This window comes from Nothobranchius furzeri, chromosome 11 (assembly GCF_043380555.1).
Source record: "Nothobranchius furzeri strain GRZ-AD chromosome 11, NfurGRZ-RIMD1, whole genome shotgun sequence".
NCBI classification, from domain to species: Eukaryota; Metazoa; Chordata; class Actinopteri; order Cyprinodontiformes; family Nothobranchiidae; genus Nothobranchius; species Nothobranchius furzeri.
In genome coordinates, this window is record NC_091751.1 from 61,541,179 (window position 1) to 61,566,891 (window position 25,713).

The 25,713-nt window shown below is 41.2% G+C and overlaps 1 protein-coding gene across 1 annotated transcript in view; it reads right to left on the bottom strand.

Moving 5' to 3' along the window:
* The window catches only part of zswim5 (zinc finger, SWIM-type containing 5), an 84,387-nt gene extending 60,016 nt beyond the window's left edge, over positions 1–24,371 (bottom strand). The window contains exon 1 of the mRNA XM_015957326.3: positions 23,783–24,371. Coding sequence (XP_015812812.3) covers positions 23,783–24,317 — 535 coding nt within the window. The 5' untranslated portion in view covers positions 24,318–24,371. The remainder of the gene's footprint in view (positions 1–23,782) is intronic.
* Positions 24,372–25,713: the final 1,342 nt, after the last annotated feature.

The window sequence follows — 25,713 nt, forward strand, 5'->3', positions numbered from 1 at the left end:
ACAACCCTAGTTGGTATTCACATTACCATTGGAACACGAGCAATTTGTTGCTGTTCATCGAAGCCAATTTACTTTTCCACACCACATTCACAAAAAAATAACGCAGTATACCATGTGGAGGGCTGCATGTATGTTAAAGGGTGTGGCAACACTTAAATCTAGGTAAATGTGGGTTTAGAACATTTGTTTAGAGTGACAAGACTAAGCTGAGAGTAAAACACCTGCAACAAATTGAGCATTCTACATCTGATGTGTTGTTTTGAGCCTTAATATGAGTCTGGACTGGTGGTGGTGGTGACCCACTTCATTCTGTTAATGTTAGCAAAACGTGTCTTTCATCAGAAGATGCTTTTGTTTACAGTATTAATACTTTTTAGTGGGGTGTGTACTGGTTAAGCCTTTGCTTTACTCAGCCATTAAACTCAAGCTCAAGACTGGACCCATCACTCAGAAACGTGCATTAAACTCTGATATTGGAACAAAAGAAAGACCTTGTAAATAGCTAGTTTCTGCAATAGAAAAACACAAGAATGTTACTGTCTGTAAAATATGTGTAAAGGTTACTGCTGTTCAAAAGCACCTAATGAGGACAAACAAGATAAGACAGACTCTATGATGACCAATCTGGACTTTTGAGTGGGCTGTTGCCAATCTGGTTACCATGGTGTTCAATTCTGCATGTTTTAAGCATTTCTCTGCTCGTTTCTGACATTTGAAAAAGCACTCAACCATTCAATCAGGTCTGTTAGAGCAGGGACACATCTAAGACATGCAGAATACAAAACAAGATATCAATTATCTCAGTATTGCCATATATTCATGTATCATGAGGCATGTACCGCAAATTGTATTGTATCCTGAGGTTCCCAACCCTAGTTAAAAAAGGCATTTACTCAAGTTTCGGTGTTGCACTAGATGACCAGCAAAAAGAAGGTCTAAAGAAAGTAAAATTTTAAGTGGCAGATTAATACTAGACAATAGTGCTGGGCGATATGGCATAAAATTAATATCATGATATATTGAGGATTTCACCGCAAAAATGATAAATGGACGATAACTACAGGAAGTTGTCCACTAGATGGAGCTGTCACATGTATCGCGTTGAGTCACATTTTTACTAGGGATGCACCGATACCTCTTTTTTCCGAACGGATACAATACCGATACTTGGATCTGAGTACTCGCCGATGCCGATTACCGATACCGATACTTCCACCACACAAAAAAATGCAATGATTTGGAATACAGATTTTATTTTCTTCTCTGCTTTCAACAAGAAAAGACTGTGAGGTAGATAAAAAGTAAAATATATGAATAGAAATCATCACAAAACTAAAATAGGTGAACAGAAATGACAAGTTACAGTGAAGCCATTTTCAAGCAACTGCATTGGTATCGGTTCCTGGTATCGGTTAACTTTTACCGATACCGATACTGATACTGGTATCGGTATTGGTGCATCTCTAATTTTTACGTGACTCGAGGTGGTACAGCTTCTTAAAGGGACATGAACGTTGCCAACCTACACACATCTTTTTATTTTTTTTATTATCAAATTTATTGACAGGGGAAAAATGATCACAATAAGAGTCAGAAATTGGGATAAAAATAATTTTTTGATTTATTGTCCAGCCCTACTAGACAATAAATAACCAATCGGACGGAGAACAAATTTTGATGCCCACCACTCGGCACAGGCTGGCAGAAAGCTGCAAATGATCCCAGGGAGAAAAAAAAAACAAGGGAAAAAAAACTTAGTATGAAAAAATATGAAAGCACTTTTGGTAGTAACAGCAAACGAGATAAGATAGCATTTAATTACTTCTTTTATAAGCACAGCTTTAATCCAATTGTTACAGTGGTGGTGTTTCATCCCACTGATAAGACACAACACTTTCAACACCGATTTACACACACACACACACACACACACACACACACACACACACACACACACACACACACACACACACACACTATATATATATATATATATATATATATATATATATATATATATATAGCGTAGAGTACGTATACAGAGACAAAGATTGCTTTTCTGCTGCCGTAGCAGAAAAAAGTGCTTAGAGTGCCACATGCTCTCTTTTTTGGGGCTAAGTCTAACTAGGTGAAAATTAGACTTTAAAATGTTTTAAAAGAAGGCCAAAATCTGATTCAGCTTCATGTTTGTGAAGACCTAGTGGAGAGAAGGAGTCTGGAACAGTAATGACAACTGTTCTCACCAGATCAAAACATGACATTAAACCAAGAAAACCCATCTAAAGGAAAAGGAGAACGTTTGAATACTATCAATTTACCTCAGAAATGTTTGAAAGAGATGAGCCGATAACCTTACCCTAACCTAGAAGCACACAAACTGAAGCAGCCTGCCTACACTGGGGTATAAAGGACACCACGACACCATGAGATAGAGCTCAAACGACAGACCCTTGAGCGCACACACCCACACAAAACAATAGGAATGGTGTATAAGGGGCCCTCATCTTTTTACACCAAGACAACTACAAGAAAACCGATATTTACTTATAAAAATCCACGTTGCTTTGAATATCTTTTGTACTTTCGCACTAAAGCTTGCTGAAAAAGAAAATAAAAGCCATAATTGGACAATTAGACAAGGGACAGTGTAGTACAGTCCCAGCGTTTTGGGTCTGAGGACTGAAGACAGAGAACTGAAAAAGAAAATAACTCATAACAAGCAGATATAATAACATCCCCAAAAAAGTTGCAGCAATTCTTCCATCTTTGTTTGGGTGCAAGGAGGACAAAAATGGTTGGGGTGAGGAGTGAGTGTGTGTGTGTGTGTGTGTGTGTAAGTAAGAGGGTGAGAGGTCTTGACCAGACTGATCCTTATGGCTGTTGACCACATTAATCATATTGCTCAGGGACACAGACTGTGTGTGCAATTGTGGTAGGAGCTGGTTGGTCCCTTATGTCCTGTGTGTGCATGTGTGTGCGTGTGTGTGTGTGTGTGCGTGTGTGTGTGTGTGTGTGTGTGTGTGTGTGTGTGTGGCTGCACTTGACTGCTCCTATCAATTCAATTTCGTTTCTCCCTCAGTTCCCCTCTTTTCTGCAGGCATCCCCATCCCCCCAACACAGAGCTCTGTAGGCTCCCTCCCTGTGTGTGATGGACTGCTGAGAGCCTAATGAGGTCCCTCCCACCCCTTTGGCTTTTTTTGTGACTGTGAAGTGTGTGAGTGTGTTTGTGTGAGTGTGTGTAGGGGGAAGGGAGAGCCAGAGGTGACAGGATGGTTATGTACTCCTTACATTTGCCTTTCAGTTCTCCTCTTCCGCCCTCCTGTCGTGTCTCCCTTGCTTCACACATCCTCTCACCCCCCATCGTATCTCCCTTCTCACCCATTTCATCTCTGCCCCATCCCCTTTTCATCCCTGCCTCATGTTCTCCTAAACCCCTCCTTTCTACAATCATCTTACTGTTCATTTGTCGGTGAGACGCCGGCCTAATGGGCCATAGCAGGCCCTCTCCTCTAAAGACACCACACTGAGTGCTGTTATTAGCAGGCGGGTGGAAAAGAATGGAGGACAAGCAGTGAAAGAGGAATGGAAATTGTGGAAAATGCAGCAGAAAATGTACATTAAAAAGTCAATGGAAGTGATTTCTTTCAAATCCGTCTTGCCAGCCTGATAAATTCGTGTCTGTTCTACAAGTTATCCTTGTTTGAAGAAGAGAGCGTGACTTGACAGAAAAACATGACCCAAACGAATCCTGAAATACAAACAGGTGAACCCAAAGAGGCAAAACTGATAAATGAAGACTCAGGAGAAGAGTCTGATTAGACTCAGCTTGGATCGAGCATTTAGATGAGAAGGGTTCTCTGGGTATGCTGCTCATACCAAGATGAAGATCACATCTCCTCTTGCTGTAAAACCCATTTCCCTTTGGGATCAGAAATAAAGTTGAGTTGGAGATGAACAAGAACAATAAATGTTGTGAAACAAAGCCCAGAGAATGACTTTTTAAAGACATCTACTTAAACTTATGGGATGGAAAGGAGGGGTTACCGTAAAGCCACTGAGCCTTGCTCTGTGTATTATATCTTGAGCACCAGTTAGTTACAATAGCCAGCAATTCTAGTAAAGATGAAGCTGCAAAACTGAAAAGTAGAATCGTATTTTTGGTGACACGATGTGCATCTACGTCGATCTATGACAATAATCAAAATGTAAATATGGGAAGCTTTATCCTAGTTTACATGCTCGTTAGAAAACTGAATAATTGAATGAAGTGTGTTCCATTTTTGCTACAGTAAGTGGTGACATGTGACGTAGGAGACTGATTAAATGCGACATGACCGTTCAGACCGCAGTCGCTTTCAAAAACATCAGATATGTGTCGGAATTAGTACTACATATTCAAGTGACATGATCGCATTTTAAAAAAATCGGATCTGTGCGTTCAGACCGTCATGAAAAAATCAGACATGGGTCACATGTGGGGGAAAAAAGCGGATTTAATGCACTTTTGCCTGCAGTGTGAGCGTAGCCCAAGTCTCCTCCCTTTCCGGTCAGCTCATGGGTCCCCGGAAGAACGAAAAAATGAAAGCAAGTCGGCGGGGCTGAAAGTGCTATTTTCTAATCCACTTAGCCTCATGCCCTGGATCGCACATATGTTGTACTTCAATTAAAATTAATGATGTGTGTTTGAAACATGCCAGTCACTAACTTTGAGATTTATCAGCTTGTAAAAGTCCGTAATTAGCATGACTACATCGGCACATCGCATATTTGATGTCACCACACAATCTCCTCTCCCCTAGCATAGCTGCTACTTACCACATGGCTAGCTTTATGGTGGTTCTTTCCTCCTGAAGAAGTATTTGAAGTTCCCTAAACTTACAGCCATTTTTTTCTGTTTTTCTCCGCGTCTGGTGTGAAGATGCGCATTTGGACTGGACTTATTTTCACACAAACTTAAAATAACATTTCCCCCGATCGAAAATTAGTGCTTTCTTTGTATCAAAATGCGTCTTTAAAATTCACGGACATCATATGTGAAATCCATGGCCCATAACAAGCAGAATTAAAAACAACATTTTAGCCCCTTTGACATGCATTCATTTTTTCGTTCTTCCGAGGACCCATGGTCCGGAAGTAGATGGGCGTGACTTAGGCTCCCTATTTCATTTCCTGTGATGACAAACAAAAATACAGATTACTACCGTTAGCATAAAGTACATAAAACTATTGAAAAAAGCATGCAAGATCAATTATTTTAAGCTGGTATCTTTTGATAGGGCTGCATGGTGGCGCAGTGGTTAGCACTGTTGCCTCGCAGCACGAAGGTCGCAGGTTCGAAACTCAGCTGCGGCCTTTCTGCGTGGAGTTGCGTGTTCTCCCCATGCATGCGTGGGTTTCCTCCGGGTACTCCGGTTTCCCCCACAGATCACAACATGCCCTATAAGTTATAAATTGTAAGTCGCTTTGGATAAAAGCATCTGCTAAATAAATAAACATAAAATAAACATAAACATTGATATGGTGGGAAGGTTTTTACCTTAAAAAATAGGACACAAATGGTTTGAAAGAAAGCATTCAATGTTTTTCTGGTTATATGATTGTTTTGATGCATCAACATGCCAGCATTTAATGAAATATTAACAGTTACTGTGGGGAAACAGGTGTTGGTAACTGACTCACAAAGGTGTACCGACTACTGCCAACAAGGAAAACAAGAAGTGTGGCTGAGACGTTAAAGAGCACTCGACTACAGAAGTATGTGCGCCGGTCACATTTCAAATTCATATAATGAAGAACTGAGAATAATTCAGCCACACAGGATTACCAGGTCCATTTGCTAATGCACACTGACAGTCTGAATCATTATAATAGGCAACTTGGTCTCCAATTGATATGATTATTTGTACTTTTAGCACTAAGTGCTCCCTTTTAAACCTTATTCACACATTTGGGGAGAGGGAATAATGGAGGTGAAGAGAGCAACAAAATGCACCACACGAGCAGAGGCAGACAAACCTTTCATGTCGTGTGAAGAGGTCATTGATGATGAATTGCATTTAAACCTTTGAATGTTGAACATTGAAAAAAAGGCTTTCAAGTATATGACAATATGAATCACAGTTATAGGACATGACAACACTAAATAAGATTTTCAAGTTTGATGCTAGATTTAGTTTCCAGGGATTAAAGTCAACCAAGCTCATGGAGATAAAATGTAAGATAGGTCTTTGAATGCAACTGACATAATACACAAACTCTTTGTAATACACAACTTTGTGTGTAATTCAAAATGTAAAAATATACAAAAAGTGTGGGATGGGAGCCGTCTCTGCCTCAAATCTATGATCCACGACTGCCCATTCCAAGATGAGATGAGCGGCAAAATAAAAAAACAAACAAATGAACTACTTTCAGAGGAGAGATGGAAAGCATTAACAGAGATTTAAATTTTTTTCTAAATTGACAAACAAAGTAGAGCACGATGGGCACAGAAAAAGGTAACTTTTATGACTGAGACACTTAACTGTGCTCCAAATGAAAATCTGCCTGAAATATGTCTAGAAGTTAAAGAAGTCAGCAGGTGACAAAAGATGATATATTTTATTTTTTATTCATGTAATGTGCATTTTGTGCTCTGCTAAGAGATCAACCCAAGAAAAAGCAGTTGTGGATACAATGAGGTTAAAGGTCAAATAAAATTTAATTTTTGAGAGAATGGAAAAGATAACAGACCATATGGCTAATAAGAGGTATGCACTCGGAGTTTTTTTAAGACCTAAAAAAGGCGTTTGATACTGTTAATCATGAAATTCTATTAAAAAAATGGAAAGGTACGGGTTTAGGGCAATCGTTGGGGACTGGTTAAAAAGCTATGTAGGGAATAGGAAACAACATGTACAAATAAATTAATACAAATCTGATTTGTTGGATATAGCTTGTGGAGTACCTCAAGGTTCAGTACTGGGACCAAAATTGTTTATTATGTACTTAAATGATATCTGCAGAGTATCAAAAATTGTAAAGTTTGTAATATTTGCAGATGACACAAATATACTGTGTTCAGGTGTGGAATTACCACAGGTTTTGGAGTTGATCACACAGGAATTAACGATATTAAAAAAGTGGTTTGATATAAATAAATTTTCATTGAATCTAGATAAAACCAGATTTATGTTATTTGGTAACCAAAAGAAAAACATCAAAATAGAAATTTGTGTGGATAATGTATATTTAGAAAGAGTAAATGAAATAAAGTTTCTTGGTGTGATCATTGACCATGAGCTCTGTTGGAAGTGGGGCTGTAGCGAAGCCTCGATGACGTCGACGGCTCGATTCTAAAAAATTCTCGACGTCAGATCCGGTAGTTGACGCACCACGCCCACTTGTTGCATCCCCAGGAGTTGTGAAATAGAGGTGGAATCTGCCTGTTTTTCCTCTAGTTTGCCCTCTTCTCCGCTTTCACTAACACCTCCACCAAATACCGAAGACCCGGAACAATGTCCGTCCGCTACTAGATTCCGTTCTTGTTCTGCCTGCCTTACTCTCCCGGCAACGGACAACAACTTCCGGGGTCAGATGCGCTGCTCCGTCTCTATCGCAGATGTAGAAAATCACCGGGAGAGTTTCTCCCTTCATAAAGGAGCTTCTTTCAGAGCTGTTTTGGTGGTAGCAGTCTCTCCTCCGTGCTGGTCCGTTTGCTGCCGGGTGTTTTTGGTTTATTTAAACTTGGTAACTTGAACTTAACGTTGGTAAAGCTACTGTTAGCATCTTCGCTAACAGCTTCTTGCGTTTGGATAAGCTGTTACGTTTTCGTTTAGAGTTGATCTTTTTTGTGGTGTAGATCTACCTTTTATTACATTTAGAATGTTGTGGGTTTTCGGTTTAGTTTAACATATCACGTTGAGTTCGGTTTAACCACCCAGTTCAGAGTTTGGACCTTTGGAGAGTCTTATTTTGGTCCAGAACCCTGTAATCTTTGCCCAGTGGGACATCCCTACTTATTGGTACTTTTGTTTTAATTCCCCACAGGCAGAATTAGTTTTATTATTCCCAACCTGTGGATGGAAAGATTTATGATTTTTGTAGTTGTAAATTAACCTGATCATCACTTTAACTTTTAAATCCTATGTTATTGTCCCTTCCTTTTTGCACATGTGCCAAACTCCCCAGGAAGGGTCGTAACACCACTCGCCTCACGCACATAAGTGACCAAAACAAAGCAGCATGGAGACACTCCGTCTTCAACCACCTCTCAGGCAGCAGCCTGCACTCCCAAGTTATACATGTCACCAGAACATAACCAACCGCAACACAATAAAAGCAGTGTTATACAAAATGGGAGGCCTGTAGTGTTTATTCTCTTACAGTAACATCAATCTTTTTGAGGAATTTATTAGAGATTTTTTGGTTTTTATTAACTGTGCAATAGAAAAATAATCATTAGACTAATTGTCTAAATAGTCATTAGAATAGTAGACTATTCGATAAAATAATCGTCAGAATAATCGTTTTAAAAATAATCGTTTACCCCCAGCCCTAGTTGAAAGCCACCACACATTATTTATGTTCGGGGGAAATTGGCACGGGTCGTTGCCATCCTGGGGAAAGCAAAGAATATGCTGGATCAGAAAGCCCTGCACATATTATACTGTGGTTTACTACTGCCATATGAGTTACTGTGTAGAGGTCTGGGGAAACACATACAAAAGTATACGATAACTATAATACAGAAAAAGGCCATTAGAATAATAAATAACGTGGGGTACAGGGACCATACAAATGCACTCTTTGTCAAAATGCAAGCTATTGACTTCCAAGACTTGGTGAAGCTCAAAACAGCGCAAATAATGTATGAAGAAATAAATAAATTGCTTCCTAAAGAAATCTGTTTATTGTTCAAAGAAAGAGAAGGTGGGTATAACTAAAGAGGGAAATGGAATTTAAAAATACAAAGTGCTAGAATAACTTTAAAAACTATGTCAGTCGCAATTGCAGGAGTTAAATTATGGAACAGTCTAACAGAAGAGATAAAAGAAAGTAAAAACATAAACCAGTTTAAAGTAAAATATAAAAATCTAATTTTAAATAAGTAAAAGAATGAAGAAAAAAGGGTTAACCCAGGACGGTAAATGTGGCTGGTTATGCTGTTGCGCTTCTTTTTCGGTGTTTTTTGGTTTGTTTAGTTTTTCTTTTTTTCTCCATAACTGGTGAATCTGCAAATGTACACATTCTGTTTTCCATATGTTGTTTGTTTATTTTATATACATTTTTTTTCATATGTTGTTTGTTTAATTTAAGATTGAAAGAAAATTAAATGAATAAGAGATAAAACTTGGGGGTAGGGACAAATAAGTAAATACTTCTGCCTACTCCTTTTCAAACAAATAATGGAATTATATTTTGTAATGATACATGTGTGAAATGTTTGAAATAAAAATGAACTGAACTGAAGTGTTTCGTTGGTTTCGCATTTGTGTAGTGATGCTCGTTTTGTCTTTTTTGAGAACCAAAATCACAGACTATCAAAAAACGTGCAGCATTACCATCACATTTTGTAAAAATCTCTATTTATCAGGGGCTTGAGGCAGGAGAACTGATGTATTTAGGTCTTTTCTACATGAAAACAGATTCCCCAAAACAATCTTTATTTGATGTTCCTAAACATAACCTCTTAAAGTCAAGTCAAAGTCAAAGTCAGTTTAATTGTCACTTCTGCCACATGTACAGGACATACAGAGAAATGAAATTACGTTACTCTCAAACTCTCGCTAGATAGAAAATAAACATTTAGTATAAAACAGTAACCAAGTTCAGAGAGACTGTGGGGGAAAAGAGAGGAGAGCTGGGAGGGAGTTTAGCTTCCTAACTGCCTGATGGATAAAGCTGTCCTTCAGTCTGTTGGTCCTGGCCTTGAGACTCCGCAGTCTCCTCCCTGACGGCAGCAGCTCGAAGAGGCCTTGCATTGGGTGAGTGGGATCAGCCGCAATGCAAAGGGCCTTTTTTGTGAGGCGGGCACTAGAAACATGACTGTTTCTAGAAATATTAGGAAAAAAACTACATTAAATGCTTTAATGACTACACCAAGCCTGTGGCAAACTCAGGTCATCAAAGATATGAGAAATTCCTGAAAATAAGCCATGAGGGACATGTATAATGCTTTTATATTTAGCACAAAATAAGAGGAATGATTCATTGGTGCTGCGTCTAGAGTACTGCAAGCATTGTACCTGTCTGTCGTGGTGAAGAGAGAGCTGACCCGGTGGTCGAAGCTCTTGATTTACCGGTCGATCTATGTTCCTACCCCTCACCTATGGTCACGAGCTTTGGGTAGTGACCGAAAGAACGAGATCACGGATTCAAGTGGCCAAAATTTGTTTTCTCCGCAGGGTGGCTTGGCTCTCCCTTAGAGAAAGGGTGAGAAGCTCGGAAATCTGGGAGGGGCTCGGAGTATACCTGCTGCTCCTCCATGTCGAGAGGAGCCAGCTTAAGCTTGGTTTATGCTTGACGCATTCACTTTCCGCGCGGTGATGCGGCTCGCGGATGGAACGCGCTTCGCAACTCGCAGCATTTATGGTTTGTGCGGCTCGTCTCTGCGGTGAGCCAATATTCTCCCAAACTGAACGGGGCAGCATGGAGCTCTACGGCATGCATCCAACACTACACCATAGTAGAAGTAGAAATTACTGTTTACAACATGGCATTTCAGCATTTTTAACAGCGTTCTCATCTTTTCCGACAGTGCGAGCTATTTCTCTCCAAGAATTATTAACAACATGTTGATCACGGTGATCTCTGAGAGCTGAATCATACAAATGTCTGTATTTACGAACCTCTGCCATACTAGTTCTTGCCGGTCCGCCATGTTTTTTCGCGTCCGTCCGTCCGCGTGGTTAGAAATTTTCCGAGGTGCGCTTTGCGGAAATTCTGGGCCGTGCGGAGACGCGGTGGAGGGGCGTGGTTGTTAAAATGACGCAAAATGACGCAACTTTTCCACGCGGAGCCGTGCGGACCTCGCGGACGCGTCAAGCATAAACCAACCTTTAGGTGGCTCGAGCATCTGATTAGGATGCCTCCTGGACACCTCCCTGGTGAAGTTTCCAGCCACGTCCAACTGGGAGAAGGCCTAAAGGGAGACCCAGGACACGTTGGAGGGAGTATGTCTCCCGGCTGGCCAGGGAACCCCTTGGGATTCCCTCATAAGAGCTGGCCCAAGTGGCTGGGGAGAGGGAAGTCTGGGCCTCTCTACTTTGGCCACTGCCCCGTGACCCGACTCCAGATTAGCGGAAGAAATTGGATGGATGGATGGATGGATGGATGGATGGATGGACGGACGGATGGATGGACGGACAAGAGGATTGAGAGTCGACGACACATAATCTATTCTACAGGATCTGCTAGAGTTGAACAACTAGATTTGACAGCATAAATCTTTCACTGTTGCCTTTAAGTCTTTGGTTAGATGAGCTGCACTGCAAAAACTGATTTCTTAGAAAGTAGAAAAAGCCTAATTTTTAGACAATTTATCTTATTTTTGACTAAAATGAATGATCCTCTGGAAAAATAAGATTGCTTAAAATAAGATACATATTTTTAAATACGAACCAAATTTTCTTGTTTTGTGTACAAAAATGTGCCAATGGGGAAAGCAAATGTTGCTTGGCCAGAATTCTTAAAACTAGTAAAATAACACAAATTTTAACTGCTGAACATATTTTTTCACACATTTTAAAAAGAGGAAGCAAAAGCAGTTGGAGGTCAACAATGACGGCCTTTCATTTGGGGTAAAATTACTTGATTTGCAAGAATATTCAGGTGTGAAATGCATTCAGGTGATACAGCTTGGGTTTTTCCTAAATGCTTTTAAAAATGCACACATTCACATCCTGAACAAATCTAACTAAACTCACCAACTTTTTTTTAACGTTAACAACAGCTTTAAGTCACCCTTGATTTACTGTAATGTAGCAGGATCACATTTGGTGAAAATGCACCCAAGAATCGTATGTAGGAAGAACAGGGTGATTATTTTACATGACCAAAAAACATTTCTCATGCACAATGAGTCTGATCATATTTTGCAACGGACTTCCATTAAGCCCGCTTTGCATTTCAAATGACCTCCTTTCTCTCCACGTTTGTCAATTCTTCCCCATCCTTCCAACATTTGTTAGGCAATTACAACCAAACAAGGGCGTTAACAGCCCGTGAGCTTCCACGTTCCCTTTCCAGTCGGTCCGGCTCGCCTCTGAGACATGGAGGAGGCCAAACGTGTGACCACGGTAAACACACTTGTACACACTCAGCAAAGCTAATAAAAGACAGGTGTGGAAGAGAGCAATAACTAAACACAGGAGGCTGTCAGCTTCAAGAGCTAAAAGAACAAGGCCGCCATTGATCTTGGCTGATGATTGCACACCTACCACCCGAAGGCAGGTGGGAGGAAAACACACACACACATTTAAGAAGGAGGCACGAGAAAATTAAAGTAGTAGTAACAATGTGTTTGCTCTGTGTGGTGTTTCATACACACTTGTGCTGCTGCGCCACTTCAGGAAAAAAGCAGTTGTTTAGAGGCAGAGCTGAGCAAACAGAAGCAATGAATGCCTTTTTTACCTGCTGCTGCAAACAAAACTGCAATTGGAACGGGCAAAAAAGGATCCTCTCTGAGGGACAACACCGCAAAAACTGTCTTACAAAGCAGAAAAAAGTACAACTTAAGTATGAAAAAGTATTTGTTTCAAATTATACCAAGATAGGTTTTCAGATGCATGATCATCAACGTGTTTCAACATGAATGAAACAGGGAGGAAGACAGTAAAGCGAGATCAGGACTAAACATCAGGAAAGATATAAATGTATGTTTTTTTTTACGACTACAAAAGAGGTTTTCCTTTTTTGAAAAAGTGCACTGGTCCAAGCTGCAACTTCTGCGAGGAGCAAATACACACATCAAGACTGACTTAAACACACACAGAGCAAAGAATACCACGCCGAACCCTTCAGCAGGTGCTGTGTAGAAAACAAAGTTATGCTAAGACGTGGCACCGCTTACGTAAACGGCTGGTTGCAAACTGCTGCTCTTCCTGTTTCTGAAGAGTTGCACTGATGGAACATCACACGTGAGGAGTGTTACTCAAACACATATCAGGCGTGTGCATTAATAACTTATCAAAGCCCCCAGATCCTCCTCTTTAACTGAGAAGAAAAAAGCAAGCAAAGCACTTAGCAACAATGAGACACTAAAAAAATTGTAAATAATTACCTCCCTAATGTTCTTCCATCGTGCTTTTTGTGTCTCAAATTGGTGGATGAAGCCCTCTAACAAAACCCCTTTGATTAACGATTTGTATTTAATCATGAATAGCATGCTCTCACACATGCGTGCGTACAGGTGCGGCTGCCTTTGATGAGTGCAAAAACCAAGCGTCTTCCTAATGGCCTCATTCCTCACAAGCCTCTCTGAGAGCTAATAAGAATGCAGTGATGATTTGTTTCACCGATCGTCTCTTTCTTTTCTGAGCGTGGCGGGCGTGGAATTAATTACACTGATTAAATGTCCTCTTTCTGTTTTGGGGGATAGGAGTGGCTGACCAGAGTCTGTCTGAGAGCTGTAAGCTCAAAACTCTGAATAGATGAGCAAACAAATGAATCAGAACAGAACACTCTTAAGAAGTTGATCAATAATTTTGTATAGAATTACAAAAACGCGTCAAAGATTTTCAGAACGTGAAAGCTTTAAATGAGACATTTCTTGAAAGAGCATTTGAATAATAAATGCTTTTACAGAAATATGAGAACAGGTATGATGAACAAAAGCTCCATAATAGCGCTAACACAATTAGTCGACGTGTCACTATGACAAAATAAAACGGTCGACGATCAATTTAATAGTCGACGTGTCATTTATTGTATGAGACCTCTTCAAATGGTCCAGAACGCAGCGGCGCGTCTGGTCTTCAATCGGCCAAAAAGAGCAAACGTCACCCCTCTGTTCATTGAGCTCCACTGGCTACTGCTAGCAGCACGCATCAAATTCAAATTGCTAACACTAGCATACAAAGTCCGAGATGGTACGGCTCCCATCTACCTGAATCTTCTTGCAAAGGCTTACGTCTCGGCCCGGCCGCTCCGGTCCTCACAGGATCATCGGCTAGCAGTGCCTACACCACGCTCAGGACAATCCAGACTCTTCTCATGCATCATTCCACAAATGTGGAATGACCTTCCAAGCACTACCTGAACAGCGGCTTCCTTTTCAATTTTCAAGAAACTCCTGAAGACCCTGCTCTTCAGAGAGCATCTTCATAACTAGCACCTTGCCTGCACCCGTCCCCCCTCTCTACTGTCCACTCCTTGTTCCCTCCTCTCCATGACTGATGTCAAGTTGTTGTTGTTATTGTTGTTGTTAGCCTCAAGGGCAACATGCCGATTATCACATGTAAGTCGCTTTGGACAAAAGCGTCTGCTAAATACATAAACATAAAACATTTTTAAAATCTCGCCTGCTGCGGCGCGTTCGGTCTTTGCTACCTGCGTCTCTGCTCAACGTGCATGCACACTGGTCGCCATCCGTGTCAGCCGCTGCTTACATAAGTCGAGGCACATGCGCAGTAGTGCCACTCCAGCTCCGCATTTGGATCCGAATAGGCGAGTCGGCAACAGAGCTCAAAGGTTTGGGAGCATTTTATTAAAGCAACTGAGAAACAAGCAGAGTTCAAACTCAGTAAGGTGAAACTCTCGTTTCACGTGAGCACATCGGCGGTGCACGAGCGTCTTAATAGGAAGCATGTGACGGCAGAGAACAAAGACTCGCCTCTGTACATTTATCTCTTGTTAGCTGCTAGCATCATAGGTGTAGCAACAACTGTAGTGATGGCAATTATATGTTTAGAACACGTATGTATGTCACAAATAATGTTACAAGCACTAATGATTTATTTTATCCCGCTCACAGTGCTAAAAGACAGCGCTCTTGTTTTACAGTGGACGAATTTCTTACAAGGCCAAACACGTGCACACTGCAAAAAGCCAACGTCCTGACCGAGGGACGCGAGACGCCCGTCCATGGTTGGCGATCAAGGCTTTGAGGATATGATCAAGAAGTTCAACCCAGAGTACTATGACAACTATTTACCAGGCCAGTCACATTTCACCACCATGATGGAAAGGAAAAACAAGACGACCTTTGAAAAGGTATGTATCCGTGTGTGTGTGTGTGTGTGTGTGCATGCGTGTGACTGAACGCATGACACACGATTAGTCGATAAGTCGTTTAACAAAATCGAGTCCAACTTGATTACAATGCTGGTTTCAAACCTTGTTTGTACCAAGTCGTTGTGAAAGTATTTATTTGATGTGAAACCAGTTAGAAAGCAGGTGAGATATTTAAAGTCCTCCATGTTGGAAACCCTGACATCCAGTGAGTCCTAAGTCCTTTGACAAAAACGTGTAAAAATCAGTAGAACTTTAATTATTTGAATCTTAAAGCAAAATCAGAGAATAAAGATCCTTACAGGATGCCGCTGATCTAATTGTAAAGACAGATTGTTTCCACAGGACTACTGTTTAAGTTGGAAACACATCAGGAGTTAGTACAGAGTTACTGGTGAACTCTTTTGGATATACTGTTTTTACTTTTCTTATGTTTGATGTTGTCCTAAACTTTTGGACTTTAGGAGCTTTTTCTCTAATCGTCTCTCTAGTATATCTCTACTTCCCTCCTCCATTTCACTGAGTCAGCATTATCCAGCAGCTATAGCTGTCCCCGAGAAACGTGATCACTGAGCAGAATCATGTCATGTGGTTTAAACAAAGCATCAAATCCAATGACTGCGCCTCGAGGACCCTCTGTGACCAATCTAAAGGAAACTATGATGTGATCCAGCCCTGGTATACAAAGTTTAATCTGTGTTTTATCTTATTTTTAAAGACAAAGCTCACTGAGAAGCTATTTTTATTTGTTATTTTTTAAATTTGATTGTTCACTCTGAGTTTCACACACAGGCTGAACATGAAAACAGTCTTTTACACCTATTTCCTGCATTAGCTGTTAATAGAAACTAAACTAAAATTCATGGACTCGCCCATCTTGGCTTGGGAGGAGGAAGACTGTTGTTGGCTTAGCATCCAGGGGAGAGCAGAGCATGTCTTAGCTAGTAAAATCTAACTGTTAGCATTAACAGCTCCACAACATGACAGAACGCCTTCAAGTTTGGTGTTATTTGTGGAGCTAAAACATCAGTGTTGCAAAGCAAACAGTGTCGTTGGTAGAGTTGCTAGAGTTGCATTGCTGTTATCCAATCATAGGCAAGATGTCCAAACATCAGGAAATAATACTCTAAATCCTGCCATGTTCAGCTCACCTCTCCTATGGGTCACTTCTACTTCCTGAAACAGGAGTGCCAGAGCTTTTGTCCCAATGAGATCAACTCACAAGGCATTAATTTATACCAGAGACCACTTGTTTTTTTTTTTTCAAAGCATTTGTTCAATGCAGTGAACTTGGTCTTTAAGAAATCTAAATCTGAATTAAACTTTAATTTAAGAGTCTAAAAAATGTGTGTGCATTTTTCCTGGCGATAGGGGGGCAGTAGTATTTTTGTGTTGGATTGAGACCTTTCCAAGGGATGCCCATTAGGGTCCAAAAGCCCTGGAGAGTGCAAACTTTAGCAAAATAACAAGCACATCAGACTCCGTTTCATCACTGGCAACAACTGAAGAGGTGAATGTGTAAAACAACAACATTAAAGAATCACAAAAGTTTTGTAACCGTTTGTTACAATCAGTAAATGCATTTCGTCCTCATGGGCTTCCGTAGAAGGAAACATGACATCCAATATGGCGTCACCCAGAGACTTGGACCCGCTCCCGTGTATTTTAGACCTGATATTTATGGTTAAATGTTTTGAAGCCACCAATACTTTTCCAAAACTAAGCATCTTTTCATTCATTTCCAACAACATTTTGACGGATGTTTCCAGAAATTAATGGTAAAAACTACACATTGTATCTTTAAGACAGTGTGATCTACTTCAACAAACTATTGATTGTCTACAGAAAATTGACAAACCTATGAGTAGTATTAACTCATTCACTGCCAGCCGTTTCCTGATCGCTAACGGCCTTCGCTGCCAGTGTTTCTCGCCGTTTTTACTGGGTTTTTAAGAGTCACAGAACGTTGCGTGCTAGGATGATGTTGACGCCAAAACAACCAAAACAAAGCAGAGACTCACCTCTTATATCAGGAAGAATCCGTGCGTTTTCAGCATTATCCGTTCTTTCATAATCCGTTGTCGAATTGTGATCGGCAGACGCTTTTCCGGTTCGCGCCTCACTTCTTTTTACAGGAACGGCTCAAAACGATCTCCTAACACATGGATGTTCTGCTTCCTGATCACGTGACGTGTGACGCATGCGGATGAAGATCGGCTTCAGGGCTGAGATGTTTGTTCTCTCAGCGCGGGGGCTCGTTCCGATTTTCAAACAGTAAAAAAATGCAAATGACATCATTGGCAGTGAATGAGTTAATACTTACATTTTTAGGCTGCCTTGTTATATAGATGCTGCACAAACTGGTTCTTTTTCATTGAAAACTTCTGAGTATTGAGAACAAAAGTCAACCGAAATGACGCACATTTCAAATGGTTTTAAAATAAAGATCAACTGCAGCTGCAGACAACCCAATCAAAGGACGTTTAAGAAACAATGAATCTGAAACAAGGGACTTTCTTCAGTTTCAGGTTTAAGAAGTAGAGCACAAACAGAGCAGAATCCTAATAAGGACAGTTTGTACACAAAAACTCTAAAAATGTGTTCTGATCTTTGTGAGGCTAGTCACAGTTAAACACACACACCCAAAAAACCCGACAGAAGATGCCCAGAGCGTCGTCTGCCTACCACCTGACCTCAGCAGACTCATGACTGAAGGCAAGCTTCCTCTCACCTCTTGCTTAAACCACTGGCACTTCCTCAACAGGCTGACTGTAAACGTCAAAGGAGTGTTAAAAATAAAACTTCTAAGTCCTTAATTTGACCCAACTAAGAATCTTTAACTTTGAAGGCTCTTTCACAGAATTTGATCCAAGTATGAGACGTGTTTTATGAGCGTGAGCTCAGGCAACTAAAAGAAAAACAAAACTTCAAAGAACATGATGGATAAGAAACATATGGAGTTACCTACTTTGAAAAAGAAGCCAAACAAAGACCGGGCAAAAGAACTACAGACACATCAGAGAGTGAGTTATGAAGTAAAAGATAAAAAAAGTGAGTGGTGGCAGTGGATTGAGTCCTGAGACTCGTGTCAGGAAGAAAAATGGGAGATGAGGCAAGAGAGGATGAGCTCACCGCCTCCTCCGGTCTGCGTTTCATCGCCTGAGAAACTGAAAACGTAGAAAAAAAAGGAACCCTGCAGCCGTCCTGCCAGGAAATCACATCTGAGCAAACAGTCCAGAAAACCTCCTTGCATTCAGATTTCAAACAAAAACTGATGTTTATATAATGAAAGACCAACATTAATAAAAAATACACCATCCATCATTATTCTTACATTAAATCAAACTGACTGGTTGCAGCTTTGAATAAGAAATTCATATTTTCAACTTCAAGCTTGATCCTAAACTTTGTTGCCCCAGTCACCGGTGCTTCCAGAGAAGTCAGAGACCCAAAAGAGGTTCAACGTCCCAGAGACAGCGACGAGCTCCCCCCCCCCCCCCCCCCCCAGTCTGTGAACAAGGGTTTTTTCTACAGCTGGGTAACAAAGCATGACCCAATAATCCCAACGCTTGACTCAAAGCTGAAGAACCCCTTCCACCCCAGACTCCCTCCAGATAGATCCTTTCCTCCTGCTCTCTTTATAAAATCTCTAGGAAGGGTGTGTGTGTGTGTGTGTTTGTGTGTGTGTGTGTGTGTGTGTGTGTGTGTGTGTGCGTGCGTGTGTACCATGTGACAAAAACAATCATGCTTTGCTTTGATTATTTTAATTATGACTCGAGGCGGGGAATAGATTATTACAAGCACATGAGCCGATGAGATGTTGATGAGCTCAAATCCTTTCAATCTGTCAGTGTTACTGTTAAAGGAGGTGACATGAGGACCTTTAACCGTAATGCACAAAGGACACGGGCATCGGTAACAGTCAACTCGTTTCTTTCAAGTTTACACACACCAAGGCAGGTTTGAAGACCAACGAATTGCTATAGTTATTTTTTTATTTCGTTATTACTTATCTTGAGTAAAATGTGAACACCAGATCCCGATCGGTTTATAAGTCCCAGAAAAGAAACGTAAATCAAGAAAGACTCAGAATCTTGCTACGAGCACCGGTTCCGGGACACCAGAACAAAAAAAAAAAAAAACAAGTCAAAAGGTGGGCATGGGTTTACGGCAACAGGAGCTCCTGTTCTGCTTGTGATAGCTGTGAGGAAAATTAAGAAAATAACCCATGATAGCCTATCCTGTGTGTTCATCGCATCTATGCTGCTCCAAACAAAAGCAAACAGCTGATTTTTGCTCTCCAAAGGTCACAAGAACACATCAGCCATGTCAAACTGATACAGGCAACATAGTGACGTCCTCTTGACTGGGAAGAGTCTAAATTCTTCAGTTAGATTGGGCCAAATCTACAATATTTACATTCAAACAGCAACATTTAACAGCTGAATGCACGACATCCTCGCTGCCATTTCTGACCTGAAACTGACCACCACACACCAACATGCCTCTTAAAAAAACATCTACTCTGATGACTCGTCTTTATCTCAGCACTTATTATCTCAGGTAAAATCTGCTTTAAAACGGTCATCCACACCACGCACCATGATGCTTCATTGGTGTACCTCTGCGAGTTTGGTTAGCTAAATAAAATATGATCATATGTTAAATCAACTCATCTTCAACATAAAGAGCCTTCAGGGAACTATTCTCCAGTGGACCTGGTAACACCAAGTGTCTGCTTACAGGTGTGTGCTTCGTTGTAACGGTTTCATTTTCAGCAGATCTATGTCCAAGAGGACAAATGTCCACTTTGGGTGCAAAACTTAATTCCCATCATGTTCGTATAATTGTTTTAACGCATCACCAGGAAAAAAAAGACTTCCTTGGTTACCGATCCTTCTAGCTCCTACTGACTGTGGACTCTCGCAATGACTGTGAAGATGTATGGAGCTCTAAAGGTGACTAAAACTTGCAGCTTCTTGCTGGCATTTTCTCACATTCGTATACAACTAATGAAAACACAAACAATGGAACTCTGTTTTTTTATGCTTGTTGCAAGTAGTGACGTATTTCTGTCCTCAATCAGTGGACAGCTCATTTGAAATGGCTTTTACATCAATTTTGGACTATTTGGACTTGGGCTTTATTATCAGGATCAGATAGATGTATTTAAGTCCTTTATTTAGAAACAGGATGCATTTTCGCCTTTTTCAACAGCAGACTGCCTTGTTTACAGACATCCGTGGCGGTGAGTGAGTTCATTGTCCAGTAGCATGAGGAGATTGTTTGATAGACAACGGCAGAACCCGCCCCATGACCGAGAACCGTATTTTAGTCTGGCTTGCCAGGTTTCTGTGTTGTTGCTCCGGCCTAACCATACAGCTCCAGAAATTCATGACCTATAACAGAAGGGGGCCAAAAAAGTCTGATGGCTGGCGCTGTCCGGGCCGGTTGTCTGGATCAGTTTTATGATGAGGACAGAAAATTTAACAAGCCAATCCTCCCCATTCCATGGCTAAAATGTTGGTCGAAATGAGACTCTAGTTTCGGTGTGAATTACGTCAGACTTGGAATAATATGGTAAAAGGTCTTTGCTGGGGCAAAGGAAAGAAACCATTTCATTGGGAGAATGAGGCAGGCTAAAGGACATTGGCAACCAATAGGGTTTGGGATTGCGTCGTCATCACCGGCGTGGGCGCCACCGCCACGCTAGAAGCCTCCTTACTTGTTGCTTGTTACTTCGGACAACAGTGCGCTCAGTTATTCATTTGATTGGTTATTACTCAGCAGCCATGTTTATAACCTCCTACAGTGATTCCTCGTTTATCGCGGTAGATGCGTTCCAGCCCTGGCCGCGATAGGTGAGTTTCCGCGAAGTAGGGACACCTTATATACAGTATTTATTTAACAGGTACGTATTCAGTATTCAGACTTTTAAAACCCTCCCTTTACATATTATTGTATTTTTACTTGTTTTTTTTTTAATAGTTTTATTACAAAAAGTGCATTTTATGATGAAATTGATGAAAAAAAACTGGAATTTCTTGATATTTCGCATAGAAAAATACCGCGAATCGGCAAATTTCCCTTGAATAAGGCTCCAAAGAAAAAATCTGCGAAGTCGTGAATCCGCGATAAGCGAACCGCGAAGTAGCGAGGGATCACTGTACTTGCATCTTTACTCTGCTTAACTTAAGGAAAAAAAATGCTTTAATAAGAAATCAAATGGGCAGTTGCAGAACACGATTATCATGATTTGAAGTGAAAAACTTTATTGCCAAATAGATACACAATAGTAGGAATTGTTCTGGCATTTTGGTGCAAAGTCATTAAAAATATATAAGAATAAAACGGGAGACAGGCGGGGGGAGCACGCAAAAACAATCAGCAGCAATTCAGAAGACGGGGTTTCAGAGGACCCTGAGGTCGCAAATTTAAAGATGGCTGCACCCATACCAAGGAGCAGTAATCATCTTTCGATTTGCTATTTAACAGCAAACAGTAAGTTGTTTATTGTTGTTATCAATAGTTACGTTGTTGAAAAATGTAACATTGCCCCCAAAATTGACTGGTGATTATAGTTTTTACTTCTCCTGGTGTTTCTATTTTTACATTTCATTTGTATTGTTTTTTCTGGTTGTATGAAGCAACTGTCAAAGGGCGCGTGTGTCACTATTATTTAGATGCAGAGAATACTTGGTTTAATAATTCTTTTGGTTTAGTCAACAACGCTGGTGGCATCCATTTTTTTCCGAGTTGGAAGCTGAAATGCAAAACGAGCCCGTTTCGTCATTTCCTGTTCGGAAAATTCAAATTGGGAGCGCACAATTACACCAACCATCATCTCAGCTGAGTGGATGCAGACTGCTGATGTTGTGACAAATTGTGACTGTGTTTTTTTAAACCAGCAAAAATGGTTCAGAATTCCACACACAGCTGCTATCATGGTCATCGTTTTCCAAGTCGATTTATAAACACCGTTTAAAATGTTGGTTATAAATGCCATCTGTCCTTTTAACAAATTCTTATAAGACAAACAAAGAGTGTTCACTGTTGTTGAAAACAGTTTTGATCAAATTTACTTGTTTTAATACGAAGTGTGATTACATGAAAGGACAACCCTGTTTCCCACTCCCATTTAATTACTTAAATGGCACCAATTTGTGACCTTAAACCAAAACACCCAAAAAATTAAACTTGCAAAATTTAAACCAGGCTGTAACATATACATCCCAGAGCAAACATTACACTCATTCTCTGAAGTCTTGGATTTCCCTTTGCTGTGGGGGTGGGATCAATGAGCATCTATAAGATGCAATTAGATACAGCAGTCGCGGAGAAAAGCGGCGGACACAGTTTGAAGCTTCTACCCCCCTGATGCATCTGAGCAACATGAAACCCCTAGAAAAGCTGGCACCATATGGCTGCAGAGTACTCCTCCTGGTCACATCAGGAACACCGTTTGGACTAAATGTGGGGTTCATTCCACTGGATTTTCCTGATGTCGGGGCTCAGTCTGTGCCCGCAGCAGAATAGATGGAGCTTTGCGGAATGGCCCTTTGTTTGAAAGCAGCCTTCTCTCTCTCCCTCTCTCTCTCTCTCTCTCTCTGCAGCGCTGGAAATGCGAGACGCTTATCGATCATTTCAACTGGAAACCCTTTGTGTTGCAAGCGACTCTGAGGGGCTGAGGGCAAACGCTCCGATTCAGGCAAATATCGCAGCTTTCCCCGGTTTTAACTTTAATTATAACAACATAATAACTCCAAATGAGCGTGTTTCATCCTGGTAGCGACGCGCTCTTTGTCCGGTCAGACCCAATCAAACAAAAAAAATAAAGAAGGGAAAAAAACACAGGGGATTTTTTCGGATTAACATTGGATTAATCGTAATAAGAGACTCAATAACCGCCTTTGTTTTGTTTTTCCTAAGCCTCAACTCAACCGAAGTTGGGCTCAGGAAAAAAAATGCAATGGGGGAATCACCGCAAACAAAAATAAAGCCCCGACGCTTGAACGTTGGTTCCTTTTGTATGCGCGTCTGTCAGCCCTCCTGCTCCGCGCCTCCACCAGACCCAACAGCGGGGTGACGGGCTACAGCCATCCTGACCGACCGAGCGGCTCCGGAGAGGAAGAGAAGTGCGCACACTTCCACTGAGAATAAATTAATGATACTGAAGTCCCACTTCTAAATATTGAACGGCGAATGACAGAAAACGCAACATTCAGCGGTACACCTAGCGAACAGGAAGCCCTTTAATTTTTAAACAGCAGCTGGTCGGCTAGGCTAGCGCGCAACATCACCGTGGCTTCGCTTTACTCTGATCTGAAGCTGAAAAAAGGCGTGAATCCAACAGAACATGACTTTTTCCTAAGTCTGTTAAACTAAAACTCAAGCAGAACATTTTTCGGTCACAAATTCGCTGAAAGTAGACGCTTTACATACTTTCCACGATAGCAGGAAAAACTTCCATCAATCATTCCCAGAGCAGCTCCAGCAGCAGCAGGAACTCGGAAACAGAACACGGTGTTTGCGCAAGCTAAAACGGGCTTCGGTTAGAAAATAGTCCACTTACCGACTTGTAAAACGTTTTCCACACAGCCGGTTTCGAGGAGTCTGATTCCCCGGCGGAAAGGTAGTCCGTCTCCCGTTCCCACGGCTCCGGCTGAGCCCACGGTAGCCGAGGTACCAGAGGCAGATCCGCCGCCGCCGCCGCCACCAGCGGTTGTAGATCCGGACCCCGTGACCCCAGCCCCACTGGCCGCCGCGGACGGACCTTCCTCGCCGCTGACTCGGCACTGAAACGAAGAGTACATGCATATCTCCTTTTCGTTCCGGGGAAAAGACCAGTACACGATACGCCGCTGAACGGGCTCCGGGATCCGCTCGAAGCGCTCCTCTACCCTCTCAAAGGCCCACTTATCCGCTACTGCCTTAGCGGCGCAGTCCAAAAGAGACTCCGGAGAACGATACCGGGAGCCGGGCAACCCGCTACCGTGGCCGGGCCCCGGACCGGGACCTCGGGGTGCAGGACGAAAGCAGGCTCGTTTGCTGGCCGGAGGTAAGGAGAGAAGAGGATGAGGCGGTTGTTCTCTGCGTCCTTCCGCCATGGCGCGCCGATCAACACTGACGAGACAGTCGGTGTGCGGACACCGAGCCACACACACAGCAGGAAGCTGAAAACACACTTCAGAAACACGCGCGCGCGCGAGCGCGTTCAGCAGCTACATGTCCTGTTCTTGCCTTCAAAATAAAATAATTAACAAAAAGGGGATTTACGCACATTTACAGAAAATTTAGCCCAATAAAAAATTTAAGTCGTACAGCAAGTTCGTTACATCTGTTTTTGATAAAATTCTCATTCAATTAAGACTATAAATAAAAAATCATGCCCAGACTTGCTCAAAGTACATTCTAACTTTTTACTTATTTATTTACTTTAATTTTTTTTTTATTCATGTATTCATGTTGTTCATTCTTAGATCATAGAGTGATGGGCAAGTCAGCTTTATTTGTATAGCACATTTCAAACACATAAGCAGTTCAATGTGCTTTCCAATTAGCAAGAATATCAAGAACATTAAAATCAACGTGACAGCACAATTGAAATTCTTTAGTTTTAGAAAAGTAGTTAATTTAACTGGCAAAATATGTGATGAATAATTTTTTTCAGGAATAAATCTACACATTTGACTCTGTGATGATTCAATGCAATAAGCAATAAAGGCAGTTAATACTAATAATCTATCTCTTCCACTCTTACTCTTTTCTGCAATCCTTGACATTTCTCAAGAATAACCTCATAAACGGTGCCATCTTTCTCCTGAAATATTTATGTTCAGCTACTCAAATTATATTAACAGAAACTGTTAACACTTCTATCTCCACCAAATATTTGGAGTAAATAAATAGTATTTCTTTTTATTCACGTGCAGGTATTCTTGCTGATTCTGCAAAACTCTGAAGTTAAATCCATTCTTGTCGGCTTTTATTTTAAAATGCCAGAATATAGCTTCCTGTTTACCTACCCGTCTGTTTGACTCATTACAGCTCAGCAGGCAGAGAGAGAGAGAGAGAGAGAGAGAGAGAGAGAGAGAGAGAGAGAGAGAGAGAGAGAGAGAGAGAGAGAGAGAGAGAGAGAGAGAGAGAGAGAGAGAGAGAGAGAGAGAATAGTGATTCTGTGGACAGAGGGGAGGTTGAGAAGGATGCTTGACACTAACCATCCCAGCAAACCTCTTCAGAGTCCAATCAGCATGTCATGCAGGTATAGCTGCAAGATCTGCTCTCATGTGGTGCAACATCATGTATTGCTGGAAATAATGGCTGTTAGCCAGAGAACAGCAGAAAGAAAACATGAAAGCAACAAAATAAATGGATTATGCAGTGGTGATCCTGAGTTTTTACTGTTATTTTGTTTAAATATTTGCTTTCAGCCTTCATAGAAGACATCAAGGCCTTTTAAATGTAAGCATTTTACACCGGTATAGTAAGTGGAACCACTTTTGC